The following is a 15945-nucleotide window of genomic DNA, read 5'->3' on the forward strand; positions in this document are numbered from 1 at the left end:
CAGCACAATTTATGCAGTACAACCAGAATGACTAATACAGATAAGCCTGAACAGTGCTACACACAGGGGCCTAGTCTCAGATTAAGCCTAATCCTAGATCAATAAGGTTTTTGTTTTTTTTTAACCCCCAATGATGAAACGGCAGTGATACTGCAGTTTAGTGGAAGACTAGGCTTAATCTATGACTAGAAAACCAGCCCATGGAGCTTTACCTGTTATGTAGTCTGAAGGGAGATTTAACTGGTGGCACTAAAGGAGAGATCACACCACGCTGGGTTAAGATGCGGTCGCGGGTCGGGGGAGAGTTGAATGAAGCTCCAGTCTGTTGTGGTTTCAGAACTTCTGTCCTCATAGCTGGGAGGCACAAATGTTACACACAAATTCACCTTTTTGCAGAACCCAACTAGGTTACTGTGTTATTTCATGATTAAAAGAGCCACTTACTTGTACTGTTAACTGTGGCACTTCCTACTGAACCTTTCCTTGTCACCCTCTGCCATTTCCTAGTAAGGAACTTCAGTCTGAGAGGCAAGATAAGCAAGAGGTTACCAAATCTTCAGGAATGTCACAGAAACAAAGGCTAGAGATGATATGTATGAAAGTGTAAGCAGAATCTTCACGAAAAATAATATGCATGTCAAATGTTCTGTGCACTTTTCAGATTTATGAAAAATCAAGCACACTTGTTTCTCATCAGAGTGGGGGTAAAAATCAGCATTGAGTTTGGGACAAAGAACACACCCACTCACCCACTCACCATTTATCCACAAATGGTAAGAAGACACCCGTAAATAACGCTTTAATAGAGACAGCTCCACTTTTGCTAAAAACTTCTTCCGAAAAGTCCATTCCCAATGACTTCTATAGCACCTCACCTTTCCCATAATTTTCCTTTCCCTACCAAACACACACAACCTCCAGAGTATGCGCAGGAGCACATGACTAGTCCGGTTAGACACAAACTTAGGTTTGTGTGGTCTTATATACCAAAAATGTAATTTTCACATTTTAACCTCTTTATTCCTTAGAATTAAACATGGTTTGTTATATTGTGTCTTTAAGACCGATATTTAAATGACCTGATTGTCTTTAGGCTGAAAAGGAGGATGTATGCATGTATGTGATTGTTCTGGTGACATTACAAAAACAATTCAAAAACAGGCTATTTTAGCACCTTGGTTTCTATATATGGGTTATAAGGACTAGAAAGTGAATGATGCATTCTCTCAAACAAATTTAAAAAAAAAAATTAAAAAAAAAAAAAAAAACCCAAACATTAAATTTTCCCCTGATATGGACCGTTTCAGTACAGGAACAGTATTTAACCAAAGCTGTTGTGTCTGTAGTGGCACCTGTATAAAAACTACTAATTTACCAAATGAAAAATCATAAAACCAATTTAATACACATCCACCCATTCCACTTCTGCCAACCTGGAGATGGCAATGAGGACTCTGACGGCGCTCCTGAATCTGCTGAGTGGTCTGGAGGTCGGTGTGTGGCTGAGAGATGGCTGGGCCCCCATTCGGGCTATGAGGGCCAGTGTGGCCTGCTCACAGTCCTGGAAGCCCCCGAGCAGCAACAGCAGGTAGCGCTTTTGATACACCAGTGACTTCCTGTAGCTCTCTGCCCTCAGGTACTTCTCATACAGTCTCTGCACCTGCACCAGAGAGCAAAACAGCATATGACCTTCACTAAAGCACATATACACAGCTTTACATAAGTATGGTCAAAGAGTGGATTCCACTCTTTATAGCAGAGGACATAATAGAGCACACCGGGCCAAATTACCTTGCTGTTAGAGAGGTCACTGAAGGGTCTGTTCTCGTTGCTGGCCGTGGCCTTTGAGAGGTCTGTCTCAGCCTTGTATAGAGCAGCCTGCAGGGCCACCTTCTCCTTCTGCCAGGCCATCTTCTCTGCTAATGCAGACGAGTCCATCTGCACATGAAACTTCTCCTACGGTGAACAAACAATTATATAGCACAGTCTGTTCCAAGCAATTCAATCTCCTCTTTAAAACCTTAAACAGGGAAGAATTATTGGCTCTCACATTCAAACTGCATCACTGGGTTTTAAGGGATACCAGACTTTTTAAGATTGTGAGTAGAGCCTCAGAAACGTGCGCTCTGCACTCAAAGCGTACTGTAATCACTCCACTTCAACTCCTGATTTTGTTTTTGTCTGCTCACTCATTCCCAGCTAAAACACAGAAAACTCGCACCATGAATTTGTATCTACTCTATAGCTTGAACGTCTGGACTAGACACGACACTTCATGTATTACATACTTCAAGGCCATTATTAAACAAATAACTAGTAAAAGATACAATAGTGTCATGTCTTTTTGCATTACTGTCACAAGCTCAAGCTCAAAAAGATCTGACTCGATCCTTAGGTCTCAAATACAAAATCATCAGTATGTTGCAGATATTACAATATTTAATAATTTACATACAGTCTTGGGAAACCCATCTTCTAAGCTTTGGTAGCTATTTTTAAAAACACTCAATAAATACTTTCTCCAGTATAGGCCCACTGTTTCATTTTCAATGTGCAAATGCTGTGTGAACGTATGGTATACGTATGGTGGAATGTACGTATGGTGGATGTAGCCGCATAATTTTCACTCAGAGGTAGTCTGTGTGGTCAAAAGAAAGGAGGCCTATGGAATGGACAGAAGACATACCTGTTCATTGCGTTTGAGGTTCTGTAGGTCTCTCTCCAGGCAGGACAAAGTGTGTTTGAGAGCAAGTTTCTCCTCACTCAAAGCTGCCAGACGTTCTGCTAGCTCAGAATTGTCCTTTAGCAGGCGCTCCACCAGAGAGGAGGAAGAGGAGGAGGGAGAGTCCTACGACACACAAAGTTGGGTCTATTGTTACTTAAATGGTCTCTGGAGAGACAAAACACTGTGCAAAAACACTCATTGTTTTTATCTTAAGACTATGATTAGATGATCAAATACTAAGTTATGCATAACCTACAGAGAAAACTGGGCAGTGCTACTGACCCTCTAAGGCTGCTTTTAAAATGTTACGTTCAATAGTATGTACCTGTATGTGGCTTCTTCGTGTGTGGCCCGTGGATAAATGTGTGTTCTCCACGATGTGCACGTCTCTGTGCAGGTGTTCTGAAGTGAGACGCTTCTCCTGCTGCTCCAGGTCAGCCAGAGTCTGCTGCAACTGCCTCAGACGTTGCTGATCACGCTCACGCAGCACCTCCAGCTCCAGCTACATGAAGGGGCAAAAGAGCACAGGTTTGGATTCACACAGAAAGGTGACAATGAAGCATCTATTACACTGCACACTTTAATTCATCACACTCACAGCTACAGAACTTGCATATTAGTTCTGTATAAGTTAATAAAATAAGGTAACAAGCCTGAAGTTTAAGAGGTCAACAGGGGGTTTTACAAAACAGAGGAGGTTCAGGACCTTTGTTTACATTGCTTATTCACTAGTGTTTTACATTTACAATTTAAAACAGGAAGTTTCACGGACATACCAATTTCTCATTGGTGCGCTCCTGCCGCCGCTCTTTGTCCTCTTGCTCATGTTTCTCACGCTTCCTCTGCTTCTCTCTCTGCTCCTCCCTCTCCTTCACTGCCCTCAGCTTCTCCTTCATGGAGTCTAGCTCCGTTTGAAGCTGTGAGGCTCGCTGTCTCTCCGCCTCCAGACTGCAGCTGACCTCTGACCGCTGGGCCTGCAGGTGGGGTTGTATTTTAACACCGTGCAATATGTTGTAGAGAAACATGACATTTCATGTCTGCAAAGAAATGCTGACTTCATCTCAAACATGTGATCATTAATAATTAGCTATTATGTAGACCTTGAGTTTAATAAAATAAAATAAAGGAAGGTACGTTTTGGAATGACATGCCTCCATTTTAAACCAACTATGTCTAAGAAAGTATCAACAGTGAATCGGTCACTTCTGTTCCTTATACTCTGGGCCAAAACTGCAGGCTTGGATTGGTTGTTCTGCTCAGTGACATGGTCTTCCTGGCAAGGTTCTTGGTGACATTACACAGTGAAAAGCACCAGACATTCTGTCTGCTAGCAAGACTAATTAGATGTGTTGCACCGTATGCTATCATTTTTTTAGTTTTTACCAATTGTTTCGTTTTTCTTAACACCTCATAAAAAAAATAAATATATATTTTGGTGGTCAGTTCTGACTTGTCTAGCTTTTCTGATGTTTACTAACATTACTATTGTGTAAGCCAATGCCTTCAAGCATGGCAATATTGCATTTGCACAATACTGCCCTTCCCTACCTGCAGGCTTTCAAGGGCTTTCCGCAGTGTCTTCACCTCCTCCTGCTCCCTCTGCACCTCTTGCTCCCTTCGCTCTTCCTGCCTGCGTTTGCCCTGCAGTACCTGGGCCTGCAGACATTCCACCATGCCAGCAAGCTCCTCAGCCTGTTGCCTTTCCTGCTCCAGCTGCGCCCGCAGGTCCTGGATGAACTTCCTGTCGTGGGCACTGGCTGCCTCCTGTGTGCGGGCCTCCTCCTCCAGACGGCGTGCATGCTCCTTAGCTTGAAGCGAGAAAGAGTCTGATAGCTGCGCCGTACGTGAGCGCTCTTCTTCTAGGCGCGAGAGGGCCAGCTGAGTTCGCTCCCGCTCCTGAGCCAGCAGGGCCTCACAGCGAGACTGCTCGATCTGCAGCTCCGAGCGCAGATTACTGACGACCATGCGCTCCTGCTCTAGTGCAGAGCTGAGCTGGCTCAGTTGGGTCACATGCTCGCTGAGGGACGCACGCAGAGACTACAGATACAATCAACCAACATGTTACAATTATTGAACAAGCAAGCTTGTGGTGTATTCATGTAAAGGCTCCATTATAGCTCTGTCTCTGCAAATCTTGTACGGTTTGCAAATGATGCACAAGTTCATTCACATAGATGGCTACCAATATGCTTGTATGTTAAAGTATGCTCTAGGAGGCAGTGATGCATTTATCAAACTTGAATGTATATTCAACAGAAAACACCTGGAAATCTACTTCCAAGGCTCAGGAAAGTCATACATTGTTTTTAAGTAGAAAGAATGTATAGAAAAAGGACGCACCCATCAAACTTTCACTCGAGACCGATTACCATGCCTAAACTCAGGATATCAGCCAAATCTAAGTATGGACACGATAATTTATTTCTTCAATTTAAATTCTGTATACCTCAAATGTGAAGAGTGAACTGAGGAATTAATTCCCAAACATAGCTATTTTACAAAATTGTGCTATATATATATATATATATATATATATATATATATATATATATATATATATATATATATATATATATATATATATATATATATATATATATAAATAAATGAATGAATGAATGAATAAATAATACACACACATATAATTATATATTCCCCAACCACGTTCTTCAAATTCATTTTGGGCCTCTTAAACCTGTTTTGTAAAAGGTGGCCATGTTTTAGCAAATGCGTTTTGTCCCAACTCCGACACTACTGTATATACACACACACTTCACTGCTCAACCTATCAGTGCATGTTTGATGCAGTCTCTTTACACAATTTCCTTTACATTAATCTTTACAGAATAAATCTGAATTCAGTTTTCTTATTTGAATCATTATGCATGCATGTCACACCTCCTGAGTCTGTGCATTCTCTTCCAGCGTTTGTTGGCTGTTGAGTCTCTCCTGAAGGAGCTCCTCCTGGAGCTGCTTCACTCTGACCTGCTCTCTCTCCACAGCCTCTACACAAGCCTGGTGCTCCTGCTCCTCATTCTCCAGCTTTAGCCTTGAATTCAGACCAAGAACAAGTTAGACCAATTCACCGTCAACTTGACTTCAGAACAAGATTAAAATGGACATGCATAAACAGCTAAAAACAGATGTGTTTTTTCTATGGATGTTACCGAAGTTTGTGGATCTGACTCTGCAGGTCCTCCTGGCTTTTACAGGTTGACTGTAGCTGTAGACTGCTCTCCTGTAGCTCTGCCTTCAGCATCAAAATAGTCTTCTGTTCTGCTTCCAGTTGGCTACAATGCTCAGCCTGTCTGGATTGCTCCTTCTCCAGAGAGCAATGCAGGTCACGTGACACTGTCTGTTCCTGCTGCAACTGCCTCCCCAAGTCATCAACTACCCCCAAACAAACGAAAACTCAAGACGTTGTAGCAAACAGTGGTAATAGTATTATCAATAGTATTATCAATAGTAGTAGTAGTAGTAGTAGTAGTAGTAGTAGTAGTAGTAGTAGTAATTTTAGCTCCAAAATCATACACCAAATTAAGGAGCAATGATTCAGTCAATTAATTTAACTGAATCGTTGAGATTAGATATTGACCACCTGTAGTAGCAGCACTTGTGCACTGTATGATAATCACCTTCTCTCTGCAGCCGCTGTTGTGTCTGCATACCCTGCTCCCTCATAGTATGGAGGGAGTTGTGCAGCTCTCGCAGCTGCTCCTGACTCTGCAGAGTGCAGGTGTGCAGCTGTGCATGCAAACTGCGAATTTCAGTCAGTAGGCTACACCGATCTGCACTCAGCAACTGCTCCAAAGACTTCCTCTGCTGCTCATCCTGAAAGAAATTGGGGAGGGGGGGGGGGGGTTGTCAATGTCAGGCAGTTGGCTGAAGAAAGCAATGGTCACACAAAATAAGTGGTCAAGGTAAACATTTCTTGTCCTTGGTGTTTATGGGCAACAAGTTAAATTTTATAACTTAAATAAAATTCTAAATTTAAGAAAATAATTTCTCGAGACCAATAATTTGTAAAATGTTCTAAGACTTTAAGCACCAACAGATACATTATTTAGTGAGGTTACGCTCAAGTCTGAGCAATACCTGTTTCTGAAGCAGCCGCTCCAATTGTTCCAGCAGGGATGTATGATCAATGTGCGTGTTAGTTGTCACGGCAGTCTGAAGCTGTGCGTGAAGCCACTCCCTCTCACTGTCAAACACACTCTGCACAGCCTGCAACAGCTCCCTTCGCCAGTCCACATCACCACCATCCGCCTAAACACAAAGCATTTTACATCAAACTTACAAACATGTACTTTATTTAGTCACAGGAACCTAGCTGTAATAGTTGTATCGGTCTCTTAGACCCAAGTTTAGCCAGAGGTCTCATTCATTCTTAATCTTAAACAAACTACAGGCCAAAATCACAGATGCAAGCCAAAGCACTTTGTATCTGAGTCTGAGGTCTAGTTTATAGGGGATTTAAAAAAAGTTTATGCACACTTAAATTGTTAAGATCAGAGAGGACTGATGTGAAATGCTCAAAAGTACATCAAGTGGAGAGGTTTAATAACAGTGAGAATCAAGGAGTAGAGTTTCAAGTCAGAGCACTCATAACTTATTTTAAATCTCAATGATCACAACACACATTTAGTAAAAATCCATAGAATTTTCCTTTAAGCACTGTTATTTCAAAACATTCTACATTTCCAGTGATGCATTCTAACATTTCAAATTGGAAAAGCTACCACACTTATTGCTGTTATCAGCCCTTTACACTGACCAATTAGGATAGGGTCTGTAATTTCAATTGGGGAAACGAGGTGAACATTTTGGCCTGTAGTAGAAGTTAACTTGATCATCCTCAGTCATCAGTGGAGCTCTGCTTCGGTTATGGCGTGATTACTACATAGATGTAAACATTCCGTCAGTGACCTTGGGTTCACGCTCCGCCATCCTGCAGAGCAGCTCTCTAAGGGACAGCACAGTCTCCTGCAAGGCCCGTCTCTCCCTCTGCCAGGAGGGGGGTGGAGCCTCCTCCAAATCTGGGCGGGGTTGGCCAGTGGGGGTGGGACGATGGGACAGAGACAGAACTCTGCAGCTCTCCTGGTACACCCGCCGCAGCAGGTCCTGATCATAGACAACATTAACACAACCACACAGCAGAGTCAGATTATTCCAGAAGAGGCAACATCCTAATTTTGACCTCAAGCCAGAGTTTCACCAAAACATGTTAATCTGAACACGTGTAGAGCTATAGCTGTCAATTCAAAAGTGGAACCATGTTTACATACTCAAAAAAGAAAAAGCCTTTGCATAATTAAAGGACTCTTTGCATCCTTAAAGGGTTCTTCAGATTGATGCAGAATGTGCTGTAGATGGTTCTATACAGAACCTTTTTGTAAAGGGTTCTACATAGCACCAAAAAGGGTTCTTATATTAACGCTTCAAGGGTTCTTGAGAAAAGAATGTTTCTATATAAACCCATAAATACTCAAAAGAACCCTTTGCATTAATTAAAGGGTTCTATGCATCATTAAAGCATTCTTTAGATTGATGGAAAAATGTGCTGTAGATGGTTCTATATAGAACCCTTTTCAAAAAGGTTCTACATAGAACCACCTACATTCTCCACCAATCTGAAGAATCCTTTATTGATGCAAAGTGTTCAAGTGTTCATGATTCTATATGGAGACTTTTTTTTTTTTTTCTACACTAAAGAACCCTTGAAGAACCAATATTTTTAAGTGTGTATGAACTGTATATGTGAATGTACCTGTAGCTCAGGGGAAAGCATCTCTTGGCTGTGATGCTGGTTGTCTGGGGCTCTGTCTGCATGTGGATCAGGATCCATACCTCTGCAGCGCATGTACTCCACAAAGTGGGAGCCCAGATGCTCAGAACGCTCCAAATCCAGCTTCAGCTTGGCCTCCAACTCTGAGCTCACATCTGGAAACAGGGATTTGCTCAGAACTTGTTCAAGCACAAACTATAAAAAGGATACACACTGTATCCTTTTTGGGCAAATGAATGTGTGCGTTACTCACTACTGCCGTATCCATCACTGGCCCACTCTGGCACAGATACAGGGGAGGTAGAACAAAGAGGAGAGTAAGAAGGCGTCACATCAAGGTTCTCCAACTCTCGCACCTGAGAAAGACAAAAGTCTTTTAACCCTTGAAACTGCAGGGCCCTGTAAGTATGACCACATTTTCAAATGTTCACTCTAACAACTACATAAATTAAGCCACAGCCAACTAGATCATAAGTTACATATCATTTACACGAAAGCACATCCCCCATTCACGTAGATTTTTGGGTGAAGGGGCAATAAAACAGCACTAAGCAGCTTGTGAGCCAATGGCTGTGATCGTAGGTGGTTCTTTGAGGTTGACCAGTGAGCTGCTCCCTCTTTCTAGTGAGCTTTGTATTTAAACTATGAAGACTACCATGTATTGGGTTGCTGTGTGCACAAATTAGTACTATTTATTGTAGTTTTATTCTTAATATTGGTATTTTAGATTACATTATAGCTTTGGTTAGATAATTGCAATTCAAGAATTTCTTCGTTGTTCAACTACTTCACTCAAACACACTTTTCTACCAGATGTGGAATTGACCATACAGATATGCCACAGAGGAAACTGATGAATAATAATAAAAAAAAGGCTAAAATTTCCATGTGCTCATTTTCACAAACAGATTTGATGAATGAGGGCCAGTTTGCTTCTTCAGGTTTGCACTGGAGCTGATGTAGCTATGGAAACCTGTCCCTCAAATGTTTCTTGGTAACACAAACTTCTATTCTATTACATCAGCCTCATAGCTCCAGTGTAGAAAACTTCATTCGCCAGACATTTTGGCTAAACAACTGCATGAGGGTTCTGTGGAAAACTGTTTAAATATGATTTTTCCAATATGAAGTTCACATATCAAATTAGGTAAAAAACACAGTCTTAACCTTATCAGCATCCAGTGAATCAATCACGGACAGGTTCTCTAAGACTGAGAGTGAGCGTGGTGAGGCAGTGGGAGAGCGTGTGCTGGGTGGATCTGTCTCTGGTGGTAGCATGAGTGGACGTTTCAGCTCATTTCTGTCCCGCTCCATGGGCGATGGCTTGGTGCCCAGGTCAAGGCTGGTGTTGCGCAGGGCGCTGAGCTCGGACAGGTGAGAGGCGTGGAGGCGAGAGGGCCGCTCCTCGCTGCAGTCCAGTCGCCGCAGCACCTCCGGGGAGGACAGAGAGGCGTCTCGGGACAAGCCCTCAAGGAAGCGGTGCTCAGGTTTGGGGAGCTCAGTGTGCTCCTGGCGGCCACAGCGCTGCCTCAGTTCATCTAGCTCCCTCTGCTGGTAGGCCAGCTCCTCCTCCTGCACAGCCAGATCGTCTTGCAAATCTCGCAGCTCAGCCCGAAGACGCTGGTTATATACCTCCAGATCTGCCAGAGCACGATCCTTAGTCTGGATGGGGGGGGTGAAAAATTAACTTCAAGCTTCAAGAAGGAGCAGTTTACATAGTGTTAACATTGCCTCTGTTATGTAATCACACCTTTAAAAAGAAATAAATAAAAAAGCTTCTTAACTTTAATAATAAACCTGTATATTTAAACAAACTGTATTTTTGGAAAATGAAATAAAATTGAATAACTTTTTTAATTGATTGCATCAAACAATTGGTTTGTAAGTTAACAGTCTATCATTTATACTCTTGCAATATATGGTTGAAGTGACTGACTTTTTTTTTTCCTTTGTTTAACACGCATCTGATTTTCTTGATCTTTTTACAACAGCGACTACTCAGTAGAGGGATTTTTCACCTTTTCATTCGTCATGAACAGATGACAAAAACTGACCCTGACCTCAGCTGCTAGTTCATTTTTTCACTAGTGCAAAGAACTCAAATACTGATTTCGTTGTTCATGACACACATAACAGGATCAGACACATAAATAAATGACTGCAAGAATGCATACATGCAGTTCGTTTCAGCGAAGAGCTTGGCTCACACTAACTATAATATACTATACTATTATTGTGAACTGTTGAAGCAGCTTATGTGAGGAGCCTGAGAGTCGAAACAAGTCTATTGGTCACAAGCTTTCTCACCTGTCCCTCTTCCCGTAGCTTCTCTGCTCTCTCTGTACTGGTGCTGAGCCCCTCCTTCACTGCCACAAGCTCCGCCCGCAGTACATCATGCTCCGCCCTCAGATGAGCCAGCTGTTCCTCCCGCTCTCGTAGAGCTGCCTCTGCCTTGGCCAAGGTCTCCTCTGCACACGTCTACAAGCATATGCACACACAAAAACCATTAGCCATCTTAAAGAGGTAGCAACAGGGTCACCTCTGATGCAATTCACTTATTTTTAGCACAGGTCATGCAAGCCTGGCACCAAGGACAAAACCAAAAGACGTTCATGAACCACGTCTCTAACATACCATCAAACGCTTCCAAAAACATTCTCTTGGAACTCATTCAACTCTTCAAACCACAGTCATTCAGGGCATGTAAAGAGTAAACGGAACTAAAACACAGACACACAAAAAAAAAAAAAAACCCAATACCAGAATTGTCCACCAGTCCAAGCAAACAGCATCTCAATTTCTTGGTTGCACAATTGTAAAACTTGCTTTCTATTTCAGAATACAACAAAAAAGAAACTATGCAGCTGTGCTTGAAGGGAAACCTAAAATATTGCAGTACAGCTTGCATGGGTAATGGTGCTGTCCTCAGCCTGAAAAAAAAATCTTCCTCCTTCTCTTATTTTACTTCCTGAATGAGTAAAGCTCTTGTGAGCCAGATCAGCAGTATGGGCTGGCCTAACCACTCCTCAGCGTGTTTTTTTCCCCTTAGCTGAGGCATTTACTAGACTGCATACAGTGGATTTGTGACCAATTTCTGAGGTCTGACAGCCAGAGAACATGCCAAACAAGGCTGTCACGCAATGACACAAACACAAAAACATCCAAGGACCACCTCTGTTTAATTTGCCATTTTTGCAAAAATAACAGCAACAAGTATTAAAAAAAAAAAAAAAAGACCTAAAGTAAAAAGCCTGAAAACCATTAGCCTCTTTCTGCAGGCCCCTTGTGATCATTCCACTGGCAGAGAATGCAAAAACAGACTTCATCTTTTAATGAATATGATATTAAAATATTTCTCCCTGCAACTCTTCAGATAAACTAGGAAAGTGTTGACTGCATGTAGAATAATGATTGTGTTGATTGCCAAGATAAAACAGACAGAACCACTGCTTAAGAATGAAAGAAAAAAAAAAAAAAAAAATCATGTACACAATTACCATTAAAATACATTTTAGCTGACAGGTCCTCATGTAAATAACGATTAATGATTTTTAAATTTTATTAATTTTATTTTATGCAAGTACCCAAAGCAGCCAAATCAATTGAATAGTTATCTGGCATCCTAGAATCAACAGAAATGGTCCAAAATATAAAAATGTTCCAAGTAATTAAGAAATGTTAATTTCCTTTTCTAATAAAGTTGCTCTTTCTTACAACACTGTCAACGTTACAGCAAATTAAATATGAGTTACTGCAAAAGTAACAACAGAAAACTGATGTAAACAACGCTAAGAACCTCACCAGAACTTCTTTATGTGCCTCCTCCTGTTTGTTCACCCTCTCCTCCAGTGCTGCATTCAGTTCCTGTATCTGTTCGCACTTTGACGTCACTTCCTGCTTCAGCCTCTCTATTTCCTCTTGGAGTTTTCCTTCACGTTTTCTCAGGGCCTGTCTCTCCATGTACAGTTCCTTCTTCCCAGTCTCCAAAGTAGCGATGTCTGTTCTTCCACACTGGACCAGTTCCTCCATCTTTGTGATCTGTGACCCAAGCTCTGCTGTAGTGTTCTGGGCTTCCTCTGACTTGTGCAGCAGCTCTTTGACTTGACCCTCAAGCTTCTCTCGCTTTTCCTTCTCCCTTCGTGCCTCCTCGTGCAGTCTGGCCAGCTCCTGCTGAGCCTCCTCTCTCCTCTCTTCCGCACTCCTCAACTGTAGATCTAGGTCCTTCAGTCTGACCTGCTGGGCCTTCTCCCCATCCTCCAGCTCATGCAGACAGGCCTGCAGTTTGGTCATTTCATCCTCTTTCTCAGTTACTTGGAGCCTCAGGTGTTCCGTTTCCTGCTCCAAAACAACCAGCCTACCCTTCTCTTCCCCCAGGCTGCGGCCCAAAGTCTCTACCTGCTTGCCGTACTGTTCCTCCTGTGACAGGAGCAGCCTCTGCAGTGCCTCCTTCTCCTCTGCCGAATGTTCCAGATCTGCCTGGAGCTCCCGGAGTCTGGTGCGGGAATTCTGCAGCGACTCACTGCTGAGCTCCTGGCACAGGCTCTCCTCCGTGCCGTGCTTGGGCCGGGGGGACCAAGGAAAGTCAGGGGGTTCAGGGCTGGGGTCACTGACTTCATGGCGATTGGGGTCCAGTTGGCTCAACTCCTCCTGCAGCTTGTGGATGACCTCGTGCAGCTGCTCCGCCTCTTCCTCCTTGGCCTGCCGCAGACGCTCCTGATCGCTATGAAGACGCTCAATCTGAGCATGCAGCTCTTCAATCTCTGCTTGCTTTTCCTCCACAACCTGATGGAAGAAAAACATTTGTCATGGTTAATACAAACAGGGTAATCTTATTTTTCAGAACAAATTTTACACAAATGTGAGACCATCAATTCAGATAAGCAGATCTCTAACAACTACAAATGAAGTTTGAAAGGGAGAACACCAAGGAAAACAGGCTTACCTTGTTCTCCTTCGTGGTCTCCAGCTCCTGCTGCAGACTGAGGATCTGTTGGTTGAGGTGGTCAATCTCCAGGTTCTTCTCCTCTAACAGAGCAGCAGGGAGCTGCATTAAAGAGTCCTCTCCTTTCTCCTCTTGCTTTTCACGCAGAGCACTCAAAGTCTCCTGTAAAACATAGCCAGTGTATAAATATATGGAAGGCAAAATCGGACAATAGCACTTATTCTTACACGTAAACACAAGCCTTCACAAACACTGCCCAGACAGCACTTAGCTCTTTTCAGGACTACCAAAGCCCAGGGCAAAAATGACACTATGTACCTGGGTAGAATGGGATAATGCACAGCCTTATGCAGACTAGAGTTCAAGAGACAGCAGTGAACTGATAATGTGAAATAATCAGCTGATATAAAAATAAGTGAAGCACTACCAGTTGCGTGCAGTTTTTTCATGCAGACAATGATTTAGATTTCCATTTGAAGAAAAGACCTGGTACAACATGACACTGAACTTGTAGAGTGAGATTACACTGAAAACAAGTGAAAGTTGATTTTACAGTGAATACTATTACAAGGAGCGCTAGCGTGGCCAATATAACACTCAGTCATGACATGTGGGCCACAACATGCAATAGTTATTGGTCCAATTACTTATCCTGTCGCATTTTCCATGTCAAAAAGAATGCATTTTGTTTGCTTGGCACTTATATAGGATTTCTGCTGTACCATTTTGGTTCCTCTTATTTTTTACTGTGTGCACATGCACCTGCAGCTGTGTGATGTGAAGCTGTAGCTGCTCCTCACGGGCTCCGCTTTCTCTGCTGCTTAGTTCAAGCTGTAAGGTGAGCTGCCTGACTTCCTCCTCCCTTACTGCTAGAGCTTTCTCCAGCTCTTCTACTCGCTCCAGCAGCACCTCCACCTAAAGACATTCAATTTTAGATATTAAAATTGACATTTCAAATACATCAACTTTACCTTTAAATGATTCCATCATCATGCATACCAACCACATGCTGACCCAAAAGGCTCATCAACTCAGACTTGCCTGCTCCTCTTTGCTCTGCAGGTCCTGTTGGAGCGTTTCTAACTGTTCTCGAAGACTGGGGTCAGCAGTTGAGTCAGGAAAGCGGTGTCTCGTCTCGTCCAGTTTGGACTGCAAGGCTGAGATCTGGAGTTTATTAGAGTATAGCTGCTGCTGCAAAGCCTCGTTATCCTACAGCACAAAAGGGAAAGACAAAAATTTTCTTAGTTTCATACGACCTTCTTGACTATTTACAATAGTATTTTTTAAATTTAGTTACGTATTTAACAAGTTCCTTAAGCAAGTGCCCTGTAATGCTGGAGACAACCACACTGTTCCCTCATTCTGCATGCCTGTAGGTTAAATGTCATTCTAGCATCACTTTTCAACAGCTCATTCGATTCAAAGGGATAAAGAGATAAGAAAACAGTATTGTAAGAATGATTGGGTTTCTGATATATAAACCTACAAAAACTTCTATATGGACCATGTAGGGGCCAACTGAAAAAGACAGAAGTAGTGTAGTATTTTGTTTTTGGTAAAAAGCCCACCTGAGACAGGTCCTGCAGACTCTTCCGAGCTCTCTGCAGCTCCTGCTCCAACTGCGTGACGGCCCTTCCAGTCTCAGCGCTGCTTAGGAGAGCCTGCTCTAACTCCCGAATCCGAGATGCCATCTTATCGATTTCATCATTGCGCTCCTCCAGATCTCGCTGACATTGCTCTTTAGCAGAAAGCAGCATGCTGTAGTCTTCGGTCTTGTCTTTAATGAGAGCCTGGAGACTTTCCACCTGAGAAGAACAGCAGCCATTACACACTGAATTCATGAAAATTGTTATGACGGACGACAAGACACATGCTGCCAGAAGCCAAATTCTTACATTTTTTTCACTCCCACTGTGCAGAGGAATCTTGGAAAAATACAGAACACGAAATAACTCTAGCACTGGCTACATTACATGACTTAAGTCCTAATAGATTATAAAAATACTGGGTAGCTCACATTATGTGAGTGGTTTCTGCAGATTTTTTGGGTGCTTAATATTAGGGATCACACATTACAGCAGTGAAAGCGGACTTCTCATACTCGGTTTTCATTGGTTGATAGAGGAGTCCATTCAGGTTGTGTCAGGGATGAGTACACACTACTAAATTACACTCAGAGCAAAGTTGAAAAATCAAGCGTTTGATATACTCCAACTGATCTGAGATGCGATTAGGAGGCAACAAGAGTCTGCGTCCCTTACATACTACTTGATTTAACTCTCCCAACTGTCCACTCCCACTTCCCCAAAATCTGCAGACTAGAGCTACCCAGCATAGACTAAGCCAGCCTGAGAATTGGGGCTAAAATCAGGGCAAAAGTCATGTAGTGGAACCCGTTAAGCTATGCATGCACATACAAGACGGAACCTAAAGTTGACAAAACCGTTTTATCTAAAGTGGTTAAAGTCATTTTACTGCAACAGCCAGTCAGAC

The 15945-nt window shown here is 42.7% G+C and overlaps 1 protein-coding gene across 4 annotated transcripts in view; it reads right to left on the bottom strand.

The window, feature by feature from the left end:
• pcnt (pericentrin) overlaps positions 1 to 15945 on the bottom strand; it is a 50124-nt gene that overhangs the window by 2752 nt on the left and 31427 nt on the right. For all 4 annotated transcript variants that reach the window (XM_037536439.1, XM_017703671.2, XM_017703670.2 and 1 more), the window contains 22 exons: positions 15021 to 15257; positions 14494 to 14661; positions 14215 to 14367; positions 13453 to 13614; positions 12312 to 13292; positions 10818 to 10988; positions 9678 to 10172; positions 8764 to 8866; positions 8493 to 8665; positions 7652 to 7846; positions 6821 to 6991; positions 6361 to 6556; positions 5893 to 6115; positions 5624 to 5774; positions 4274 to 4762; positions 3502 to 3699; positions 3051 to 3227; positions 2687 to 2848; positions 1792 to 1956; positions 1434 to 1660; positions 445 to 521; positions 213 to 354 (listed from right to left, as the gene is read on the bottom strand). In XM_037536439.1, the coding sequence (XP_037392336.1) occupies positions 213 to 354; positions 445 to 521; positions 1434 to 1660; positions 1792 to 1956; positions 2687 to 2848; positions 3051 to 3227; positions 3502 to 3699; positions 4274 to 4762; positions 5624 to 5774; positions 5893 to 6115; positions 6361 to 6556; positions 6821 to 6991; positions 7652 to 7846; positions 8493 to 8665; positions 8764 to 8866; positions 9678 to 10172; positions 10818 to 10988; positions 12312 to 13292; positions 13453 to 13614; positions 14215 to 14367; positions 14494 to 14661; positions 15021 to 15257 (5216 nt within the window). The remainder of the gene's footprint in view (positions 1 to 212; positions 355 to 444; positions 522 to 1433; positions 1661 to 1791; positions 1957 to 2686; positions 2849 to 3050; positions 3228 to 3501; positions 3700 to 4273; positions 4763 to 5623; positions 5775 to 5892; positions 6116 to 6360; positions 6557 to 6820; positions 6992 to 7651; positions 7847 to 8492; positions 8666 to 8763; positions 8867 to 9677; positions 10173 to 10817; positions 10989 to 12311; positions 13293 to 13452; positions 13615 to 14214; positions 14368 to 14493; positions 14662 to 15020; positions 15258 to 15945) is intronic.

The sequence above is a fragment of the Pygocentrus nattereri genome, chromosome 30 (genome assembly GCF_015220715.1).
Source record: "Pygocentrus nattereri isolate fPygNat1 chromosome 30, fPygNat1.pri, whole genome shotgun sequence".
NCBI classification, from domain to species: Eukaryota; Metazoa; Chordata; class Actinopteri; order Characiformes; family Serrasalmidae; genus Pygocentrus; species Pygocentrus nattereri.